Source organism: Acinonyx jubatus, chromosome D4, assembly GCF_027475565.1.
Source record: "Acinonyx jubatus isolate Ajub_Pintada_27869175 chromosome D4, VMU_Ajub_asm_v1.0, whole genome shotgun sequence".
NCBI lineage: Eukaryota > Metazoa > Chordata > Mammalia > Carnivora > Felidae > Acinonyx > Acinonyx jubatus.
The window spans coordinates 329,744-350,872 of NC_069391.1; the positions used below are offsets into that span (position 1 = coordinate 329,744).

At 48.8% G+C, this 21,129-nt stretch overlaps 1 protein-coding gene across 7 annotated transcripts in view; it reads right to left on the reverse strand.

Annotated features, from left to right (window-relative positions):
• EHMT1 (euchromatic histone lysine methyltransferase 1) overlaps window positions 1–21,129 on the reverse strand; it is a 152,234-nt gene that overhangs the window by 73,771 nt on the left and 57,334 nt on the right. For 5 of the 7 annotated variants that reach the window (XM_053204280.1, XM_027050950.1, XM_027050948.1 and 2 more), the window contains 2 exons: window positions 11,477–11,543; window positions 3,329–3,885 (listed from right to left, as the gene is read on the reverse strand). In XM_053204280.1, coding sequence (XP_053060255.1) covers window positions 3,329–3,885; window positions 11,477–11,543 — 624 coding nt within the window. Of the gene's footprint in view, window positions 1–3,328; window positions 3,886–11,476; window positions 11,544–21,129 lie in introns of those variants that run through there. The other 2 variants (XM_053204281.1, XM_053204282.1) reach the window with 2 other exon arrangements.

The following is a 21,129-nucleotide window of genomic DNA, read 5'->3' on the forward strand; positions in this document are numbered from 1 at the left end:
AGGGAACCCCAGGGGCAGGAGAAGCCAGGTCTGGAGCCAGGAGGCTCCATATCAGAGGGGGACTTCGGTGACCCCACCGGCACAGCTCCTCTTGTTGCTACATCACTGTGTCCTCCTTCCTCCCGTCGGAGCTCAGAGACAGAGGAAGCTTCCAGGTGTGCAGCAAGCAGGGGTGGTCTTCAGGAAATCCATTTCTGAAGTCTCAAAAGTCTTTGGTGCTCTGTCCTTACAACTGACCAAAATGATACGTGTGACAATCAACTGCACACCACTAACAACTATACTAATTCAGTGCACAACTAACATTTGGATAAGCCTGCACAGTCAAGAAATTTCTTCAAGTTAAATTTCATTTGCCTTTTTTTTCCTTAGAGGAATATGTTCCAGTGACAATAAAAGAGCCTCGAGAATAAAAATATACATACTGGAATAAAATCCTGGAAGTAGGAACAGAATAAAAGTATAATTTCAAGGAGACAAACAAATAATATAAAATTTCAGACATGCATTTAAAAACGGATAATGGTAAGCCAAAAAATGGCAGGCAAAAATAACGAACATCACCCTGAACCTGGTATCTAATACAAACACTAAAAATGGACCATATATCTAAAGTTCACATAAAAATAAAAAACTTTCTTAAAAACTACAGAAAATCTTGTTACCCAGGGCTAGGTGGAGAATTCAAAGACACGATGCCAGAAGCACAGGCTGTAAAAGAAACACTGATGATGTGGATTTGGTCAGAAGGAAAAACTTCTGCTCCGGGGAAAACCCTAATAAGAGGGTGAGGACGAGCCGCAGACAGAGCGAAAAGTCTGTAAACCGATCCATGGCAAAGGGCCCACACCCAGAACTCTGAAAGCTCACTAAACAATTAGTTGTAAGATGGGCAAGAGGTATGAGAGACATTTCACCAAAAAGGACACACAGATGTCAAATAAGCACAGGAAAAGATGTCCAACATCATCAGCCATGAGGGAGGGGAGTTCAAACTAAAACCATGATGAGGTAACACAGCTACAATAAAAACTAGCGGCAATGCCAAACGCCAGCAACGACGTGAGAAATTTGACTGCTCATATACCTTGCTTCCGGGAATGTAAACTGTCGTAGCCTGTCTGGAATCTGGTTTGGCAGTTAACTTATAAAGCTAAATATCGAACTAACATATGACCCCACAATTGTACTCCTGGATATTTAATCCAGAGAAATGAAAATTTCTGTCCAAAAAAATTCTGTACATAAATATCCAGAGCAACTTTATTGTAACAGCCCCCAAATGGAAACCCCCAAAAGCCATTCAATCTGTGAGTGGTTAAGTTCTGGGACATCCACACCACAGAAAACCCTGCAGCATGAAAAGGAAGGAGCCACTGACACAACGTGGCCAGTCTCATTGGAGCTGAGCCGCTCTCAAAGTCCCCACCTTCTTACAGAATACCTGACGTGACGTGACTGTGGAGACAGAGAACAGGGGCTGGGGACAGGGTGGTTAGGGATAAAGGGGGACCCTGGGGAGCTGTTTGGTGCTGGGTGTTCACAGAAATCGACATTGTGCTCTAGCTGCATAAAATGCAGCCGGAGAGACCGGGTGAAGGATATATGGGGGTCTCTCTGTACTACTTTTGCAGCTTCCTATGAATTCCTAATTATTAAAAAAAGTTGTTTGTTTGTTTGTTTTTAAGTTTTGGGACATATACAAGAATATTGCAAAACATGGAAATCAAGTCAGGGCCAGCAAGTCTGGGAGGGGTGAGGCCCACACTCTGAGACACAGGAGTCAGGGGGTGCCCAGCCCCGGCAATCCTAGAGCAGGAATCATGCGGCAGCTATGGGGCAGTCAGCAGTCCAGCCCCACGGAGTGCCCATGGCTCCCGACAATCACTGCAGGCAGGCTACAGGAAATGCAACAAAGCTCACAGTCAGGCAACATAAAACCATGGAAATAGAGATGAGCACACACCTGGGGAGAAAAATCAACACAAACAGCAGGCACTGAGCCCAAACAGGACTCCCCCTTGAGGAAATAGGTCTTACAACAGATTAGAGGGGGCGCCTGGGTGGCTCAGTCGGTTAAGCGTCCAACTTCAGCTCAGGTCATGATCTCACGGTTCGTGGGTCCGAGACCCACATCAGGCTCTGTGCTGACCACTCAGAGCCTGGAGCCTGATTCGGATTCTGTGTCTCCCCCTCTCTCTGCCCCTCCCCTGCTTGCGTTCTGTCTCTCTCTCTCTCTCACTCAAAAATAAAATAAACATTAAAAACTTTTTTTAAAACAACAGACTATAAAAGAATCTAATGGCCTTTGAAGGATAAGACAAAATACAACTAAATAAACTAACTGGAGATATTAGATATGCAAAAAACTGTCAAAAGTAAAATCATCATGATATAGAATGAACAGCAAGAAAGTAAAGTGCTAAAGAAGAAATCAAAGCTGGGAAACATAAGGAGCCATCTGAGGAGACAGAAGACCCCATGTCCATGTCAAGAGCTCCACAGAAAGAAAAGCTGTGCAAAGCATTTTTCTAGAACTGAGGAAAGACACACATCTCACACCGACAAGGCCCAAGGGAACAGGCCTACTCGTGCAACTCCGGAAGGTTGCAGAGAGGAAATCACACATGACCCACTAATGACGAACAGTCAGACTCACCAGCAACGCCAGGTGCAAGAAATCCCAAGGGAACTAGACCTAGCGCTCATCCCCAGCCAGATCAACACAGAACTGGGAAGGCAAAACATGACTATGGACATTCTGAGAAAACGCAGCAGGCACGGGCACCGAATACTCACTGGTGGCAAAAGCCACCTCACCCAGCATGACACTGGGATCTCGCTGCTTGTTCCCTGCTCCCAGGGGCCTACCATGAAAACAGGGCGTGTCATCAGGATGTCCCTCGTCCCTACCCTCTGTCACACCAAGAAGCTAACCAAGTTCCTGACTACTTCTCTCCAGAGTCAGTGCTCAGCCTTCCTGTGCTGGAATGCAAGCCCCAGGCCCAAAGCAGAGGAGGAGGTCTCCACACAAGCATCTGATGCATCTGGTCTTAGCGGGCAACAGACACCCAAAAGCAGCACAAAGCCCCGAAGGCGGGCTGGGAGGGGTCATCTGCCGGTGGTTCACACCTGAACTGTCAGCAGCCTTTCCTCATCTTCCCAGGCCCACAGACAACCACCTGTGGGGCAACCACTGCCATTTACTGGCCTTTCTCCTTCACGAACAGAGTCCGTCTGCCGTCACCGTGACAAAAGCGAATACAAACAGGAAGGAAACAGCACAACAGACACGAGAACAGCCCCGTCCCGACGAGGATCGCATTACCAGGCCCAGGATGGATTTTGGCATGGTCTTCCGTGCCCTGTGAACCTTGACGTCGGCACCAGGGCCCGAGGGCTTCTTGTCCTCCGTGTCTTTACTCGCTTCCGCAAGCTTGGCCGGTGCTGTGGCTGGCGTCTGAGAAAAAGCACTAGGAGTCCTCCCTTTGCCGGAACCTCCGGGAAGGGTTTTTGCAGCATGACCAGGAAGCGAGGAAGCCAAAGTGCTGGTAATCCGCATGGGCTGTTCCTGCAGGGGTGGTTTATTCAAGAAGTACCCATTGCTCCCGATGACAGAAGTCTGTGTGAAGTCATCTGTGTTGACGTGGTTTTGCTTCCCCGTTTCACTGTCTCTGTCTGAAACCCCATTTTCAGCTATTCGAGCTAGTTTGTTGGTACCGTCCTGTGGGCTGACCGCTGTGTTCTCCTGAGTGTGCTGGGCTGCAGTCACGTGGCTGCTAGCCTCGCTCTTTCCACAGGACCCATTAGCTTCGCCGTCTGAGGCCAGGGGGCCCTCTCCTCCCTGCTTCTCCGATGAGCCTCCATCGGCTGCCATAGATATCTCTGTGAACAGAGGAGACAGTGTCAGAGGTTGTGGACCTGCCCTGCCATGACACGACCCACACAACAGTTACCATTTCTCTGGGTAGTCTACATAAAGCTATCCAAGGGAAAATCATTTCATGTCATGTACACAAAGATTTAAGGTCAGAGTAAATGTAAAGTGATGTGTTAGGGGTGCCTGGCTGGCTTAGTCGGAAGAGCAAGCTACTCTTGATCTCAGGGTTGTGAGTTAAGCTCCATGTTGGGTTAAAGAGATTACTTAACAATAAATTTAAAAAGGGGTGCCTGGGTGCCTCAGTCACTTGAGCATCCAACTTCGGCTCAGGCCATGATCTCACGGCTCCTGAGTTTGAGCCCTGCAACAGGCTCTGCACGGACAGTTTGGAGCCTGGAGCCTGCTTCAGATTCTATGTCTCCCTCTCTCTTTGCCCCTCCCCAGCTCATGCGCACATTCTCTCTCTCTCTCTCTCTCTCTCTCTCAAAAATAAATACTTTAAAAAATTAATTTAAAAATAAAAATTAAAAAATCTTTTAAATCTAAGAAAATAAAATAAAATGTCTTAGACATTAGTTTTGGAAGTTAGTTGGTTAAAGTCCAGAGAAGGCCAAACCCTGAACAGGAGAACCTGCCCTGAGCTCAGGCATGCTGGCTATCTGTCCATCCTGTGTGGGAGGTACACTAAGGGCCTGCAGTCCTGCCCTGGGGGACACAGTGTAAAACCAGAAGCACAAGATAAACACTCCTCAAGATTCCAAAATATTACACGGATTTGCATATCCACCAGGAACAAACACACCACTGTAAAATAAAACTGTTTAAAGATAGAAAGGTTTCAGAAGTAGCTTCACAAGAACAAACTTAAAGAAAGTGGGTAATAAACCAGAAAAAGGGTCCTATTTTCAGTATATCAGTCAGAAAGCCCATTACAAACCCCTGGACTACAAGCCTATTCTCTGTAAGAGCTCGGTCTCCCCGGACAGTTCTGACAGACCTTGTCTGGGACCAGTTATATATAAATGCCCTTTAATATCAGAAGATCTACAAAGATATGTAACCTCATGGCAGACCAAAGCAGAAAGCCCATGACTACACCATGGATGCACAAAGAGCTTCGGTACCCATCCCAGTCCCTTTACTCCAATAACGCTCACGGGAGACCCCATCATTACGATACTGTCTGTCCCTCTGCCCTAGAGTGTCAGGTCTGCAAGGAGAGTTGTGTCCTGTCTATCCACGACATGCCCGGAGACAGAAACAGGGCCTGGGACACAGTATGAGCACGGTAAATACTTCCTAAATGATTACACAACTATAAATTAAGGGTTTTCATTTAAAGTTTCTTTCCTTATTTTTGAGAGAGATAGGGAGAGAGAGAATCCCAACCAGGCACCGTGCTGACAGCATGCAGCCGGGCGTGGGGCTCACACCCACAAACTGTGAGATCAACAGTCGGACACTCAACCGACTGAGCCGCCCAGGTGCCTCTCCACCACCTTATGCTACAATATAGAGGAAAGAACAATTTTCCCCAACACCAAAGTAAATTATGAAAAAGAACAGCAAAGGCACAGGGAGACGGGTTCCCTCCCCTGGAGAAGGGTACCACAGGCCTCTCCACTACCCCACCACAAGAGGAGCTGGGGTGCCTGCTGGTCACAGCAGGGTCGTGGACAGCAGCCCAAGGAGGCGAGCTGGAGAGAAGGTAGATTTCCCAGGTCACAGCTTAGACCAGCTGGTTCTGAATTTCTGAAGGTGGGCTCCACACATCTGGGCCTCACCGAGACCTCCAGTGGCTCATCCACAAATCTGAGTTTGAGAAACACTTGTCCTAGGAGGTCCGAAAACCTCAAAGCTGACAAGGGAAAACGTAGAGAACAGATCTGTGACCTAGAAACAGGGAAAAGCTTTGTTATTCATCAAAAGCATAAGTTGTAACAGTAACAAGAAAAGATAAATGCGATTACACAGAATGATGTAACAAGATATAGGTATCTGGTCTCTGCCCCTGGCTCCTGACACAGCTCAGGAAAGGACTCTGGATGCGCTCTTGGATGGGGCTGGTCACCAGAAACACAAAGTCACAGTAAGAAGCTTGGACTCCATCCTCCAGAGAGGGGAGAGGGGCTGCAGACTGAGTTAATAATGCATCATGCTTACATGATGACACTGCCACAGAAATCCCCGAACCACAGGGTTCAGACAGCTTCCAGGTGGGTGAACACACCCACATGGGGAGGATGGTACACCCAGAGAGGGTACCGAAGCTCTGCAGCCCTTCCCCAGTACCCTGTCCTATGCATCACTCCCACTGGGCTGTTCCTGAGTTCTGTAAGTGTTCCAGCAAATTACCAAACTCGAGGAGAGCGTCGTGGGAATCTCCAATTCACAGCCCATCAGTCAAAGTTGCGTGTGCCCTGGGGACCCTCTGCTTAGGACTGGCATCTGAAGCGGCGGCAGCTTTGTGGGACTGAGCCCCTGACCTGTGGGATCAGCCCTGAGTCCAGGGAGACAGTATTGGAACTGAGTTGCTTGTGGGACACCCAGCTGGTGTCAGAGAGCTGGAGACCTGCCTGGTGTGGGAAAGCCCACAGGCATGGTGTTGGCTTGTCCTGAGAGTCCGGTAAAGAAGGGAAGGGCAGTGTTCCTCTCAGAGGTCGGAACTGTAGCTATCTGCCATTGCTACCAGTACCCATCTTTCTGAAGGTTCTGGCCAGAGCCACCAAGCAAGAAAAAGTAACAAAGGGTGTTGGGGTCAGAAAGAAGCAGCAACGTTCATTCCTAACTGACATGATCCCATGTAGAAAATCCAAAGTAACCAACAAGTAAGCTGCCAGAACCAAAGGCAGAGTTTAGAGAGACTGATTATAGAAATGAAACCTAATCTAAACGGTATACCTTATATAAAAATTAATTCAAAATGGAAAAGAAATGTAAGTGTAAAACTATGAAACTTTTAAGAAAAAAAAAAAACTGAAACAATCTTCAGGATCTAGGGGTAGGCAAGACATCTTATCCTTGACACCAAAGCACAATCCCTAAAAGGAAAAGCAATAAACTAGACTTCATCAAGAGTAAAATTTCTCAAAACTAAACAGCAGCAACTCCAAACAAGGAGATGGCGCTTGACAGCCACGGATGGGAATAATTACCAACACAGACAAGGACAGGACATCACCGCCGCGCACCGCACTATTGCTGCAGTGGTTCTGGAAAGTTTTGGCAGCTTCTTCCAGGACTAAACACGCACTTAGCACGTGACAGCAAATGTGGTCATGGACATTTACCCCAGAAAAATGGAAAGCTGCGCCCAAACCAAGATGAACACACGTGTTCTCAGTGGCTTTACTGCAGCCGATGAGAACTGGAAACAGCCCAGATGTCCTTCAGAGAGTGAAAGGTTAGACAGATGTAGTCCATCCACACCACAGACTCCTACTTCAGAAAAGAAAGGAACAAACTGCTGACATGTGAAGTAACCTGGACAAATCCCCCAGGAAATGATGCCGAGCGAAAAAAGTCAATGCCAGAAGGCAGCACTCAGTACGACCCCATCGACAGAACACTTGTGAAAGGACAAAACCATGGCACTAGGGCCCAGACTCGCAGCCAGGGCGTAAATGCAGGGGGCCATGGGGGAGGAGCCCCTGCACCATGAAGTGCTCTGCATCTGGCAGTGGGAGGGCACACAAACCTACACTGTGATGACGGACTGGGGATAAATGCCCACGTATGCGAGTAAAGCCAGGGAACCCGAGGAACCCAATACGCAGATTTTATCGACGTCAATATCCTGGTTGTGCTGTCATTACAGTTATGCAAGATGTCACTACTGGGGGAAACTGGGAAAAGCATACATGGGCTCTCTCTGTGTTAGTTCTTATAAATGCATGTGGACCTCAATTACCTCAAAGTTCAGTCACAAAAAGATAAAGTGCAATGGAAAACCGGAAAGTAAAATTTTAGACACACCATTTACAACAGCATAAGCAAATACAGAAGAATCATGGCGACACCTGTACACCGAAAACAGTAACGTGTGGCTAAGAAAACTTTAAGAAAAGTAAAATAAATGGAGATATAAAATGGCTTGTCCATGAAACAGAAGACTCAATATCGAGTCTTACATGTGAGTCAAGGAGCCGAGCTCTGACCCGGTGAAGAAAAGGATTCTCAGTGATGGGCATTCAGCAGAGATCCCAAACAGCTAACACCTTACTAGTAGGACTGAGCTACACCTGCTACCTGAGAAACGTTTCTCACACAACAGCAACAAACCAACTATTAACTGAAGGTTACTCTATTTCAGTGCTAAAAATGCTTACAAACAAACCAGTAAGAGGCCAAATTTGTCTGTGAATTAATCAATCAAGTGCCCTGGAAAAGCCCAACAATCTATTAGGGAACAGGGAGGTAGGGGAGACAACCAAACATAACATCGTGTTCAAGCCACAACAATATTATTCAAAACATCTAACCAAAATCACAAGACCTGTGAAGAAAAAGAGAATCCACAATGGAGAGAAAAGTCAGGCAATGAAACACCCAGACAGCGGCGCCTGGCTGCCTCAGTCAGTGGAGTCTGTGACTCTGGACCCTTGGACTTGTGGGTTTAAGCCCCACATTGGGTGTAGAGATTACTTAAAAATAAAATCTTTAAAACCAAAACCACAAACACCCAGACATGACAGCAATGGTGGAAGCAGACGGTACAGGCATTCCAACAGCTATTCCAGCACTGAACAGCATTTAAGGACAGTAAGAGGCACCGGCACCACAGCCATCCGTCCACACGGACAACTGACTTTCAACAAGAGTGCAAGGACAATTCAACAGGGAAAGAACAGTCCTTTCAACAGATGGTACTGGGACAAGTGGGTATCCACTCACAAAGGAATGAAGCCGCACCCCTATGTCACTCCATGTACAAAAATTAACTCAAAATGGATCAAAGACCTAGCTATAAGAGATAAAATTATAAAGCTCTAAGAAGAAAACACAGGCATAAATCTTTGTGACCTTCTATCAAGCAATGGTTTCTTAAATGTTACACCAAATGCAAAAGGAGCCCAAGAAAAAACAGATAAACTGGATTTCATCAAAATGAAAAACTTCTGTGCTTCAAAGAGACACCATCAAAAAACTGAAAAGACAAGCCACAGAATGGGAGAAAATATTTGCAAACTATATCTGCTAAGAAACTAGTATCTATGATATATAAGGAACTCTGACAATTCAACAATAAAAATCAATAACCAATTTAAAAAGCGGGCAAAGGATATAAATTGATACTCCTCTGAAAACATACAAAGGGTGAATAAGCACATGAAAAGATGCTCAGCATCACTAATCATCTGGAAAATACATATCAAAACCACAATCAGACACCAGTTTGTACCCGCCCACTCAGATGGCTATAATCAAAATCACAGCCAGTAACAAGAGCTGACAGGAAGTAGAGGAACTGGACCCCTCCCACACTGCTGGTGTGAGTGTAAAATGTATCCCTGCTGTGGAAATCAGTCTAACAATTCCTCAAAAGGAAGTCAAGACCTTGGCTCAGGGACAGTGTGTGAGAGAGGAAAATGGCACCTAGCATTATTTATCCACAACTTCTATCAGAAAAGGTCCCCGGAGGGGAGCCAGGGAGGGAAAAAGAAGAGTTGGAGACCGTGGGTGCCCATGAAAGAGGACACTTCAAGGAGTGGAGGGGAGCACAGTACCATGAAGAAACCCTCAGGCAGGTCTTAAGAGATCCCACCTGGATGAGGTCCCCCAAGGCCCAAAGTGAGGGCAGGATGCAGGGCAGGACCACAACCCTCATTCGACCATGCAGGTGCCTGACTGGGTCAGATCTGAACTGGGGGGCCCCCCAGAGAGCAGGGTTCCCACTGGGGAGGAAGTGAGGCTTGGAAATGGTCAGAGGAAGCAAAGCAGACACTGCTCAGCTTCCCAACCCACCTTGCTCCCAGGAGCCCCTAGAACTCTACTGGAATCGGAAGCAGCTCTGTTACAAAGGTGTGTCAGTGCAGCACGTCATGCAGAGAAAGACAGCCTGCCTTGTGGCCTGGCCGCCGGAGCACCCGCATTCCACGCTCACCCACGGTGGCCCTTGGCTGTGTGCACAGTGCTCACGTGAGGCGACTATGTGGATGTGAAAAGGTGTCACAGCAGCTCCTGGACTGCCTGAGAAGCAGACAGGGGCTGCAGCAATGCATGCTGGGTGGCCACGCTGCAGCTCAGGAAGGGCACGGAAGGGCAGCCACCAGCGTCGGCGGCAAGGTGGTACTCGGCAGGCCATCCCACCACCGCCGGGATGGCCTGCAAGGCTGCATCGGGGGCACTCAGAGGCACACCCACCGAGACACGCAGGTCAGTGATGGGCCGCTGCGGGCCAACCTGCGGGGCCCGGTAAGACGGGCCCCTGCTCTCCACTCATCTCTCCTGCCGTGCACACGACAGCAGTCTCACTAGCCACTGCCGGCGCCTCCGCACACCATCGTCTCTACGTTCTCGGGGGAGGGGATAAGCTGCCAGTCTGGCGGCCTGGGTGACCTTGGCCCAGCAGTGCGCCCCGCCTCAGCTCCCCCTCCTCAGAGGAGAGACAGAACCACACAGCACCGGCTGGCATGCGGCCAGAACACCAGGAGCGCCCGCGGCAGCCACCAGCTTCAGTGAGGAGGGACAGTGACGATCGTGGGCAGGTTCCTCCTGCACTAACCTTCCGAGGCTGCTGGGATGATGCCGTGACACGTTGCTCAGCCCCAGTGCCCGTGTGGCAGGCAGTCCAGGGCGGCTCGCCCATCTCCCCTGACAGACAGCCAAACGAAATCCCGTGTCTGCATCGCTCCCGAGCCATCAGCCTCATAGTGTCCAGCCAGGACGCGGCTCTCCAAAGTGAACTTCTCAGCAGCCCTCACGTGGCTCATGTGTGACACAGCAGGACTCACCTGTCAGAGTCCATTCCATAGCCCTAACCAACAGAGCAGAGTGCCTCCCACCATGGCTCCTCACAGGGCTTCTGCTCTGCAAACGCCCCTTCTTCAGCCTCCCTGCACCTCCTGGCAACTCTGCTGTGTTCCAAGCCTCTAGTTTGACCTTGTCCAGAATGTCACACAAATGGAGTCACAGAGTACATGGCCTGTGGGTTCGGCTTCCTTCACTTAGCAAAACACACTGAGTATCGTCTGTGCTGCCTTGAGAACAAAGCTGCCCCTTCTTCTGAGGTGCTGAGCACCGCCCGCCGTGTGCACGCCACAGGCCATGACCAGGTGATGCGCACCTGGGCACTTCCGCTTTGAGCGCTAGAAATGAAGCTGCCATAAACCTCACCACGACCCTTCTCACTTTCGACTTCCTGGGTGCACTTGAAGATAAGCATCTACCAGGTGTTTGCTTTTCACTCTTGGGTAAAGGCTCCCTTCTCTAGCAGATCTAGGTGTGTGCATTTGTGTCCACCTGGGGATGGGACATGGGAAGCCACGCAGTAACCCAGGTAAAAGCAAAGAAGTTGGGAGCCGGGGACAGGTGAGGAGACACCAGAGTGATGGGTCTTCTGGCCACTTCTCCCGAAGCAGCAAACTGCACCCTTACCTTCCCTCAGCAGCTCTGTTTTCATGCAGCAATCCTGCTTCGTCTCCCCCTTCGCCGGAACTGCCTGCTAAAGAAGAAACAGCCATCAGCCCGGATTCACCCACAGGCAGACTAAGCAATGCGCCAACACGACTTCTCTAGATGGACGTGGTATCTGGATCCTGACAGAAACTCACTGTCAGGTGACTGCACAGTTAGGACATATTCAAACCAGCAGATACCAGTCACCTCCAGGAGGGAGAATGACACTCCGAAAGCAGCCCAAGGAAACTTCTACTTTATCTGCACTTTAGGAGACAGTTTCTTAATAATAAGAATGTGTTCACGCATCACTTACATAATTAGAAATCTCAAAAGTTTTGACTGTTACTGGAATGCTATAAATTGTATCAAAGTGCATTCTGCTGCTGATAACAATTCAACTAAGTATTTCAAATGAACAAAAACCTACAAAAAACTACAGAAATGGATAAATCAAGAAAATTCAATAAAAACGTCAATCATTAAATATTTGCTCTACTATGCGGAGGCACGAATTACACAACGTCTCTTGGAATTGTTTTTTAAAAATTCTTGCCTTAGGGAGGGTTAGAGTCTGGCTGGAGAAGCACACACAAAACACTCCTGATGGGGTCCCTGCAGGTGCAGCAGCCGCTGCCGCCACGAGTCCATGGAGAAGCAGAAGGGGCAGACGCAGGCCCCCTCCAGGCCCCCTACTTACAACTTTCAGAAGCTAAGGGCAAAACCCCCAAAACACGTGTCTAACTTCCGTAACACATTCTCCATTAGACACCACAAAACATTCTCAGAACATTCCTACAGAACCTTGAGGTCCCTGATTTCCCTGAATGCCAAGCATGGCTCCTAAGAGCAGTGGCAGCGCCCCACCCTGTTGCCCTGGACCACCAACCCACCTCAAGTGTGCACAGCAGCCTCCCGCCCTGTGATGTCCCTTCTTCTTCAGTGTTTCCAGAATGTTCCCCCCAGCAGTTCCTAAACAGAGCTGATTTCATCTCCCCAGGTGGACAGGATGAGAGGGGGCGTGAGCATGGCTCAGCTCCCCCTACTGCCCTCCCACCTTCCCCTGGAGCACCACACGTGGCCCCACTGGTGGTTTTCAGAGTCTAAGTAGTGGACCCCCTTCTGTAATCCCTCTTAAACACTCCTGCCACAGGAAGCCAGAATTCGGTGCCAGGCACCAAGTTAAAATCCAGGAACTCAGAGACTTTCTCCCAGAAGGTGGGGAATATGTCCTTGCAGGGAGGGATCAAAGCTGGATGTGTCCCTCCTCAAAGCCCAGGGTCTTCCCAGGTGTTCATCATGGGCAGCAAAGTCTCAGGGCCCAGCCTCTGATCCTCCTTCCACACTCTGACCCCAGCTTCCTGTCCCCGGACCCCGCAGCCTCTCAATAGGCCAATCTCCCCCTTATCAGAAGGCCTCTCCTGGACCCTGCCTCGCTGGCCCCCTGGCACTCACCACCATCAAACATACCACCCAGCCTGTCTGCCCCACCAGCATGCAAACTCTGGCTCCACAGGAGGGGCCTGTCCTGTTCTCTGACATATCCCCGAAGTGTCGGCAATGCCCGGCGTGCAGAAGGAGCCAATGAGCATGTGGCCACAGAACTACTGGGGCCTTTCTAAGAGGACTGAGTAAGAAAGGCCGCTGGGCCCACTTCCATGTCTGCTTTCCACACAGCTATACACCTGTGTAGATTCTCTGGAACAGCCTAGAGACCCACAGCCAGCGTCTGCCACATGAATAAAGGAGGCTGAGTGGTAGCCACTCTAACCCCTGACGGGTGAGGGCAGAGCAGGGCACGGCCAGTGTGAACATCTGAAAGTCCAAAAGCCCAGGGACTGAGCCCGATGATGAGCTCAGCCCACGACTGAAGCAGGAAGAACAAAAATCTCCCAAATTCAGATGCTCTCTGTGGACCGAACCTATGTATGCTAACAAGAGGGAACATGGCTGTCATCACCTCCTCACAAGAGCCAGCAATCCACAAAATCAACACCAAACCAGGAGAGGGGTGAGGATGGAACACGGAGCCCAAACCAGTGACAAACTCCTGTACTGGCAACAGAAGAACCAAACAGAACTTCAAGCCTGCCTGCAGTCCGATTCGGGGTGGGGGCTGTGAGAACGGCCGGAGTCTCACAGGAGGAGGATAAGGATGCTGGCTCTAGAGCGCGGGGCGACGGGGAGGAAAGCAGCTGACAGTTGCACGCACAGCTGACACTCTGGACACTGCACTGCACTGCCCCGAAGCAAGGACACCTCGGCAGCAACAAGCACACCATGCACAGAATCTTGGTTCCTCTCTACCACTTCCCACCGAGAGGACTGAGGCTCCTGGAAGAGAGAGAACCAATTCCAGGTGAGGGCAAGGAAAGTTCCAGGCTCTCAGACTCCTAGAGCATGAGGTGCTGCATCACACTGTTGTCCACCCTCATATCTCTGGCCCCGAGATTTCCTACCAGCTGAGTAGAAGTCTCTCTGTGGGCTAAGTCTTTTGTGGCTACACTGGGGCTGGCACAACACCCCCCGGTTGCTGGGCGGACACAGACCTGACATCACCGAGGAGCCACCAGTGAGACAGCTTCACAGGGCTGACTGGCACATGTCTCCATCTTTAATCAACTATCAACATTTAAAAGTAGGAGAGTGTGAGGTGCCTGGGTGGCTCAGTCGGTTGAGCGTCCGACTCTTGATTTCAGCTCAGGTCATGATCTCATGGTTGCGGGATCGAGCTCCAAGTTGGGTTGTGCACTGGGTGTGGAGCCTGCTTGAGATCCACTCTCTCTCCCTCGGTCCCTCCCCCACTCTCGAGCTGTCTTTCTCTCTCAATCTCTCTCTCAAAAAAAAAAAAAAAGTAGGAGAGTTTACAAAGAATCTGGGTTTAGAGAGTCTGGGGAAATAAGAAGCCCGGGCAGAGCCCAAGGAAGGGCTCCTGGACTCCCTAACAGAGCCCTTGACCTCTGTATGTGGACCCAGGAAAACCCTCTCCTGCCCCCCTCTAAGCTTACCAGCAGCACCTGATGTCCCTCCCAGGGTCCGGTCTTGGCCAGGCATCTCAGAAAGTAGGCAGGGGGCCACCTAACCCCATCTAATCCCAGCCCCCTGACCTCCTACAGCCCATCCAGGGTCAGGCCCAGATGCTCAGGCCTTGCCCCCACTCCCAGCCCATCACAGCTACATCCCAACCACCCACCTCTAGCCTATCCCCACAACCCACTCTCAAATAGAAGTTCTCTGGGGTCCCAAGACCCTTCCAGGGGTCCAAGAGGTCAAAGCTAGCTAGCTTCATTGTAATACTAGGAGTCTACCTGCCTGTTTCACTGTGCTTACTTGGGTACCTTAGGAGCCAAAATGGCAGCACCAAATTAAACTTTTTATTTTTTTAATTTTTATTTATTGACTGATTTATTAACAATTTATTGTCAAGTTAGCTAACATATAGTGTATACAGTGTACTCTTGGCTTTAGGAGTAGATTCCCGTGGTTCATCCCTCACATACAACATACGGTGCTCATCCAAACAAGTGCCCCCTTTAATGCCCGTCTCCCATTTTCCCTGCCCCACCCTCATCACCCCTGAGTTTGTTTTCTGGATTTAAGAGTCTCCTATGGTTTGCCTCCCTCTGTTTGTAACTTATTTTTCCTTCCCTTCCCCTACAGTCTTCTGTTAAGTTTCTCAAATTCCACATATGAGTGAACACAAATAATATCTGTCTTTTTCTGACCAAATTAAACTCCTAAGTGACTGAATTCTTCAACGCTATGCACTCAGGGCGGAAAAGCCAACCTCACCTGAGCATGCCCTTGTTGAGGCGGTGCAATGAGCAGTCTCCCCACGGGCCTTCTCATGAAGGCAGCAGACAAGAGGTAAGCAAGCAGCAATCCAGTCTGCTGGCCGCTCAGGAGAGGCCCGGGGCAGGCACTGGGCTGAGTGTCACTCACTGGGTGTCTGCATTTGGAAGAACTGGCAAGATCCATGGCTACGCACGTGTGGATGCAGGCCAAACATGTTCTCAAAATAAACACAGTGAGCCCACGACCTCAAAGAAAAACCAACAGTATGTGTTGCCAACGTTAAAATTCTAGCTTCTGACTGGAAACTAGAATTTGGGTAAATGTGTATCTATCTGCCCCATGAGCTTCACAGCTGCTGGACACTTAAAGACTTTTGATGACAGAAGAGATGTTAATAAGAGAATACAATTTTCTGATCTTGGATGACAAAATGTGCCAACATTTGGAAGATCCCCATAATTTAGTGAGCCAGTGTTTCCCAAATGAGCAGTACCTAATCTTTATTTATTTTAATTTTTTTTAATGCTTATTTATTTTTGAGAGAGACAGAATGCGAGCGGGGGAGGGACAGAGAGCGAGCGAGACACAGAATCCGAAGCAGGCTCCCGGCTCTGAGCTGTCAGCAGCACAGAGCCCGACCCAGGGCTCAAACTCACTGAGCTGTGAGGTCATGACCTGAGCCGAAGTCAGATGCTTAACCGACTGAGCCACCCGGCGCCCCAAGCAGTACCTAATCTTTAAAACCACACATGACAGGAAGGTGCACTGAGATGCGAGGCCAACCATGGGTTTAAACCTCACAGGGAAAGAAGGCCATCGACATTCTGCTTTGCCCCATCAGGTTCTGGCACACTATAGCCAGCAACACATCTGGAATTATCTAAAAGGCTCACGTGTCTACACGAGGCTGGATCTTCCTCACATACTGCAACCAAACAGCACATCCCTGCAGTCAGAAGCCAGACAAGAAAGAGATACACCAACCTGTAAAGCAATGCCACACTTCTGTGGTTTTGTTTTAGAAAATAGTTATTTTTCACAGAAATTATTCACTTTAACATGTAAACAACACGTTACAGGTTTACTTTTGTTATTTTTAAGTAAATAAGGTTTTTGTAAAGCTTCAGTTTTCATTTATGTTTTGGTCAATACCAGTAGATAGAACTCACATAAACAAGAGCCCTCTGGGGTCCTAAACAGCTTTTAGGGTTGTTCACTGGCCTTGAGGCCAAGCCATACATCAAGGACACCAAGCCCCCCCACATCACAGACCTGCTGAAAATGCCTCCAAACCCCCCGGCACGCCCAGGGCCAGGCATGGCAGGACAGGCCTCCCCGGATCACTCACGAATATACCTACAAACCACCTGTGTCCTGTCCCCACTGTCAGCCACGTGTCCCAGCCATGAAATTAAGATTCATGACTTCTTCCCCCAAAAAACTCTGTTTTAAGAATATTACATAACACACTTTCAAACAATACCAGAAGTATCCACTATTCTGCTCTGCATCTATTCGGATGCATTCAGGAACTCTTCTGATGAGCACTAACCATCACTCCAGGCCCCAGAGAAGCCTCAGAGCCCGAAACAAGACCCCAACATCTCTGCTTTGTCTGCAGCTCTTACTTTTAGAATCCAAGCATCCTCCCTGCTCATGACTCTGAGTGACCACTGACGATGGCACAGGGCAGAGGAGGAAGGAAAGGGGAGTGTGGAGGAGGAGGAGGAGGAGGAGGAGGAGGAGGAGGGGGAGGAGGAGGAGGAGGAGGAGGAGGAGGAAGAGGGGAAGAGGAGGGGGAAGGAGGAGGGGGGAAGGAGGAGGGGGGAAGGAGGAGGGGGGAAGGAGGAGGAGGGGGAGGAGGAATAGGAGGGGGAGAAGGAGGGGAGGAGAAGAAGGGGGGAGGAGGGGGGGGGGAGGAGGCAGCGGCTGCGGCCCAGAGGGCGGACTCCCACCCTGCACGTTCTTCTCTTCCTCACCCTTCGCCTGCCTCAACAAGGCTGCCTGGGGACCTGCAGTGAAACAGGAGCTAAGAAGCAGGCCCAAAACCGCAGCACTAACAGCTCCCTCACCCACTGACCCAGACTCCCATCCAACTTCACGGCCTACGACAAATTCTGAGTTAGAGCAGCACCGTAACGGCCCACAGGCTGAAGCGCCCCTGCGGGAGGGGGAAGCACCGCACAAAGTCTGTCCAGTATGCGATCAGAACGGACTATAAACCACAGCAATGGAGCAAACGTTTTGGGAAAGGCACACCAGAATAATGGAGTCCACTCTGCATGCACTTTATGTACTAGAGTTAGAGCTGAACTTCTAGAAAATGACATTCTGCCCTTTGAATGTCCATCTGATACACTGAAGCACTGCTGTGGATGGAGAAAAAAAAGAAGGAAAATTGTCCAGTCTGTGAAGTTTTTGCCCTTAAATACAAGTTGGCAGATTACAATATAAACAAAAATCTAGGAGAAAAATGTGTCCCGGGGGTGACGCAGAACCTGACCCGTGCTGGAGTTACAAGGTGAAGTGCACTTCCAGCTACAGGTGTCCATTACATTTAGAGTTCAGGGATATGACAAATCAATTTGTTTAGTGTAAGCACATTTACCTGAACTTCAAATGTAACTGGGCATCCTGTTTTTTATTTGCTGAATTTGGCAACCATGAACGGAGTCTATAAAAGTCAGCAAAAGACAAAAGGGCGCGAAGTTTCAATAATTCTGAAGTGGCAATGTTGACATTAAAAAAAATTGTTTTTTATTTTTTTTAATGTTTATTTATTTTTGAGAAAGAGAGGCAGAGTGCAAGCCGGGGAGGGGCAGAGAGAGAGGGAGACACAGAATCCAAGCAGGCTCTGGGTTTTGAGCTGTCAGCACAGAGCCTGATGAAGGGCTTGAACCTACCAACTGGGAGATCATGACCTGAGCTGAAGTCGGACACTTAACCAACTGAACCATCCAGGCACCCTGCAATGTTGACATTTTAATTTTTTTTTAATTTTTTTAAGTTTATTTATTTTGAGAGAGACAGCGTGAGCAGGGGAGGGGCAGACAGAGAGAGGGAAAGAGAGAGAAACCGAAGCAGGCTCTGCACTGCCACAGCAGAGCCCAACATGGGGCTCAAACTCACGAAACTGTGAGATCATGACCTGAGCCAAAACCGAGAATCAGATGCTTAACCGACTGAGCCACCCAGGCACCCCAGTGTTGACATTTTTAAAAGGCAATATTCTCTGCCCTGTGAAATCATATTCCTAAGAAGAAAAATAATTTTTTTTTTTTTTAGAGAGAGAGACGGCACAAGTGAGCGAGGGGCAGAGAGAAGGGGTGGGGGAGAGAGGGGGGCTCACCCAAAGTGGGGCTCGTGTTCACCCAGTTCACCCAACGTGGCACTCAAACTCACAAGCCGTGAGATCACGACCTGAGCCAAAACCAGATGCTTAAAGACTGAGCCACCCAGGTGCCCCAGAAAAAGAATTATTAATGAAACAATTTCTCCATAAGACAAAAGAACACAGAAGAAAATAAAACACAGAGGAAAAAACCCAAAGGCATTATAAAATCTTACTCCAGGGCCTTCAGATACCCTAATTTAATCCCACTCCAGCACTCTATCAGATGCCCAGAGCCGCAAGGCCCCCACCCTACGCCCATCTCTGGCCTGCCTCCCCTGTGCCGACTCTGCCAGCCTTACAGACACAGGATGGTCCCAGTATGATCTGCACAGGGGAACGGCTGTGACCTCACCACCCACTCACACCTACCTTTAACCCTGCACGGCACATTTTATGCAGCCAAGATGCCTCTACTCCACAAAAACCAGAAGCAACCTCAGCACAGTCAGGCAACCAACCAATTCTAACTACACAATACTACAGAGTATTTCTGAAGAAAAACACTCAGTTGTTTGTTTTTAAAGGTAACAAGAGAGGTATCTGGGTGGCTCAGTCAGTTAAGTGTCCCACTTTGGCGCAGGTTCTGATCTCATGGTTCACGAGTTCAAGCCCCACATCAGGCTCTGTGCTGACAATTCCGAGCCTGCAGCCTGCTTTGGGTTCTGTGTCTCTCTCTACCCCTCCCCCACTTGTGCTCTGTCTCTCTCTCTCTCTCTCAAAAATAAATAAAACCATTAAAAAAAAATTTAAAGTTAACAAGAAAAGAGGGCACAGGAGGAAGATGCCCAGATGTAAAGACCACAACAGTAGTATCTACTGTATTTTTTTAATGTTTGTTTGTTTGTTTATTTATTTATTTTGAGAGAGAGAAAGCACAAGCAGGCGAGGGGCAGAGAGAGAGAGAGAGAGAGAGAGAGAGAGAGAGGGAGGGAGGGAGGGAGGGAGGGAATCCTAAGCAGGCTCCATGCTCAGTGCAGAGCCCGACTCAGGGCTCTATCTTATGAACCACGAGATCATGACCTGAGCCAAAATCAGGAGGTGGACACTTAACTGGAGTAAGCCACCCAGGCGCCCCTTCTTTTCATTTTTAAATGTAGTACAAGACAGAAAGAAGATAGTGCTGCCATTTTTACACCACATCAGAATATGTGTGGACATAATCTAAGTTTCAGCTAGGTTTTTCTTCATGATCAAAAGAAAAAATCTTGGGGTGCCTGGGTGGCTCAGTCAGTTCAGCATCTGACTTTGGCTCAGGCCACAATCTTGTAGTTCCTGAGTTCAAGGCCCGTGTCAGGCTCTGAGCTAATAGCACAGAGCCTGCTTCGGATCTTTTGTCTCCCTCTCCCCCTGACACCTCCCTCCCCTGCTCATGCTCTCTCCCTCTCTCCCTCAAAAATAAACATTAGAAAAAAAGGAAAGAAAAGAAAAAAATCTCTTACGAGTCTGTACAGTACCGTCACTTTATGTGATATAACCATAAAGTAAGCATATAATAATCACTTACAACTTAAATAACACAATATGTAAATAAAATAAAGGCAACCCCCTCGTGACACTTTAAATTAAATGCATTTTCCTCTCAGGGCAGACCGGGGTCTCCCCACTCTGCCCCTCAGTCAGCACTGCTTTTCATCCACAGAAGGTATTTCTCCATTGTCAATGGACGTGAAATGGCTGCATCAAACATAATTCATCATAATACAGTTAACTTCAACTTTACTACATTTGATTTCAGATAGTTTTTAAGAAGACAGTTTCTGCTATGCATACAGTATAAATTAAGACGGTTAAGATTTTGTGTAGAACCTTCGTTACTTTTCCATGCAAGAGTACGACCCATCACTTGTGTTTTATTTACTGTCAGCTCCTGTTTTATTTACAGTGAGCCTCCTCATCTGCAAGGCAAAGTGCCTGCCCCCACGGGTCAAGAGCCTCGGGCACAAGGTTAGGAACGTGCCCAAGGCCAGGCAGCATACCCTGTAGGTGAGGTAACAAACCCAGTTTCCCAGGGTTTGGAAAGGCTCAACCTCCCAGGTACCTGCCCCGTCGGGTTTCTACCACACTGCTGATTTGTTTTCTTTTTGTAAAATAAACAATGGCTGTTGGAGAAAGATCACAGAAACTCTGACATCACCCCTTTGAAAGTTCCTAAAATTCAAAGACAGGGGCGCCTGGGTGGCGCAGTCGGTTAAGCGTCCGACTTCAGCCAGGTCACGATCTCGCGGTCCGTGAGTTCGAGACCTGCGTCGGGCTCTGGGCTGATGGCTCAGAGCCTGGAGCCTGTTTCCGATTCTGTGTCTCCCTCTCTCTTTGCCCCTCCCCCATTCATGCTCTGTCTCTCTCTGTCCCAAAAATAAATAAACGTTGAAAAAAATAATAATAAAAAATAAAAATAAATAAAATTCAAAGACAAATAAGGGCTGGACCAAATTTTGGATAATCT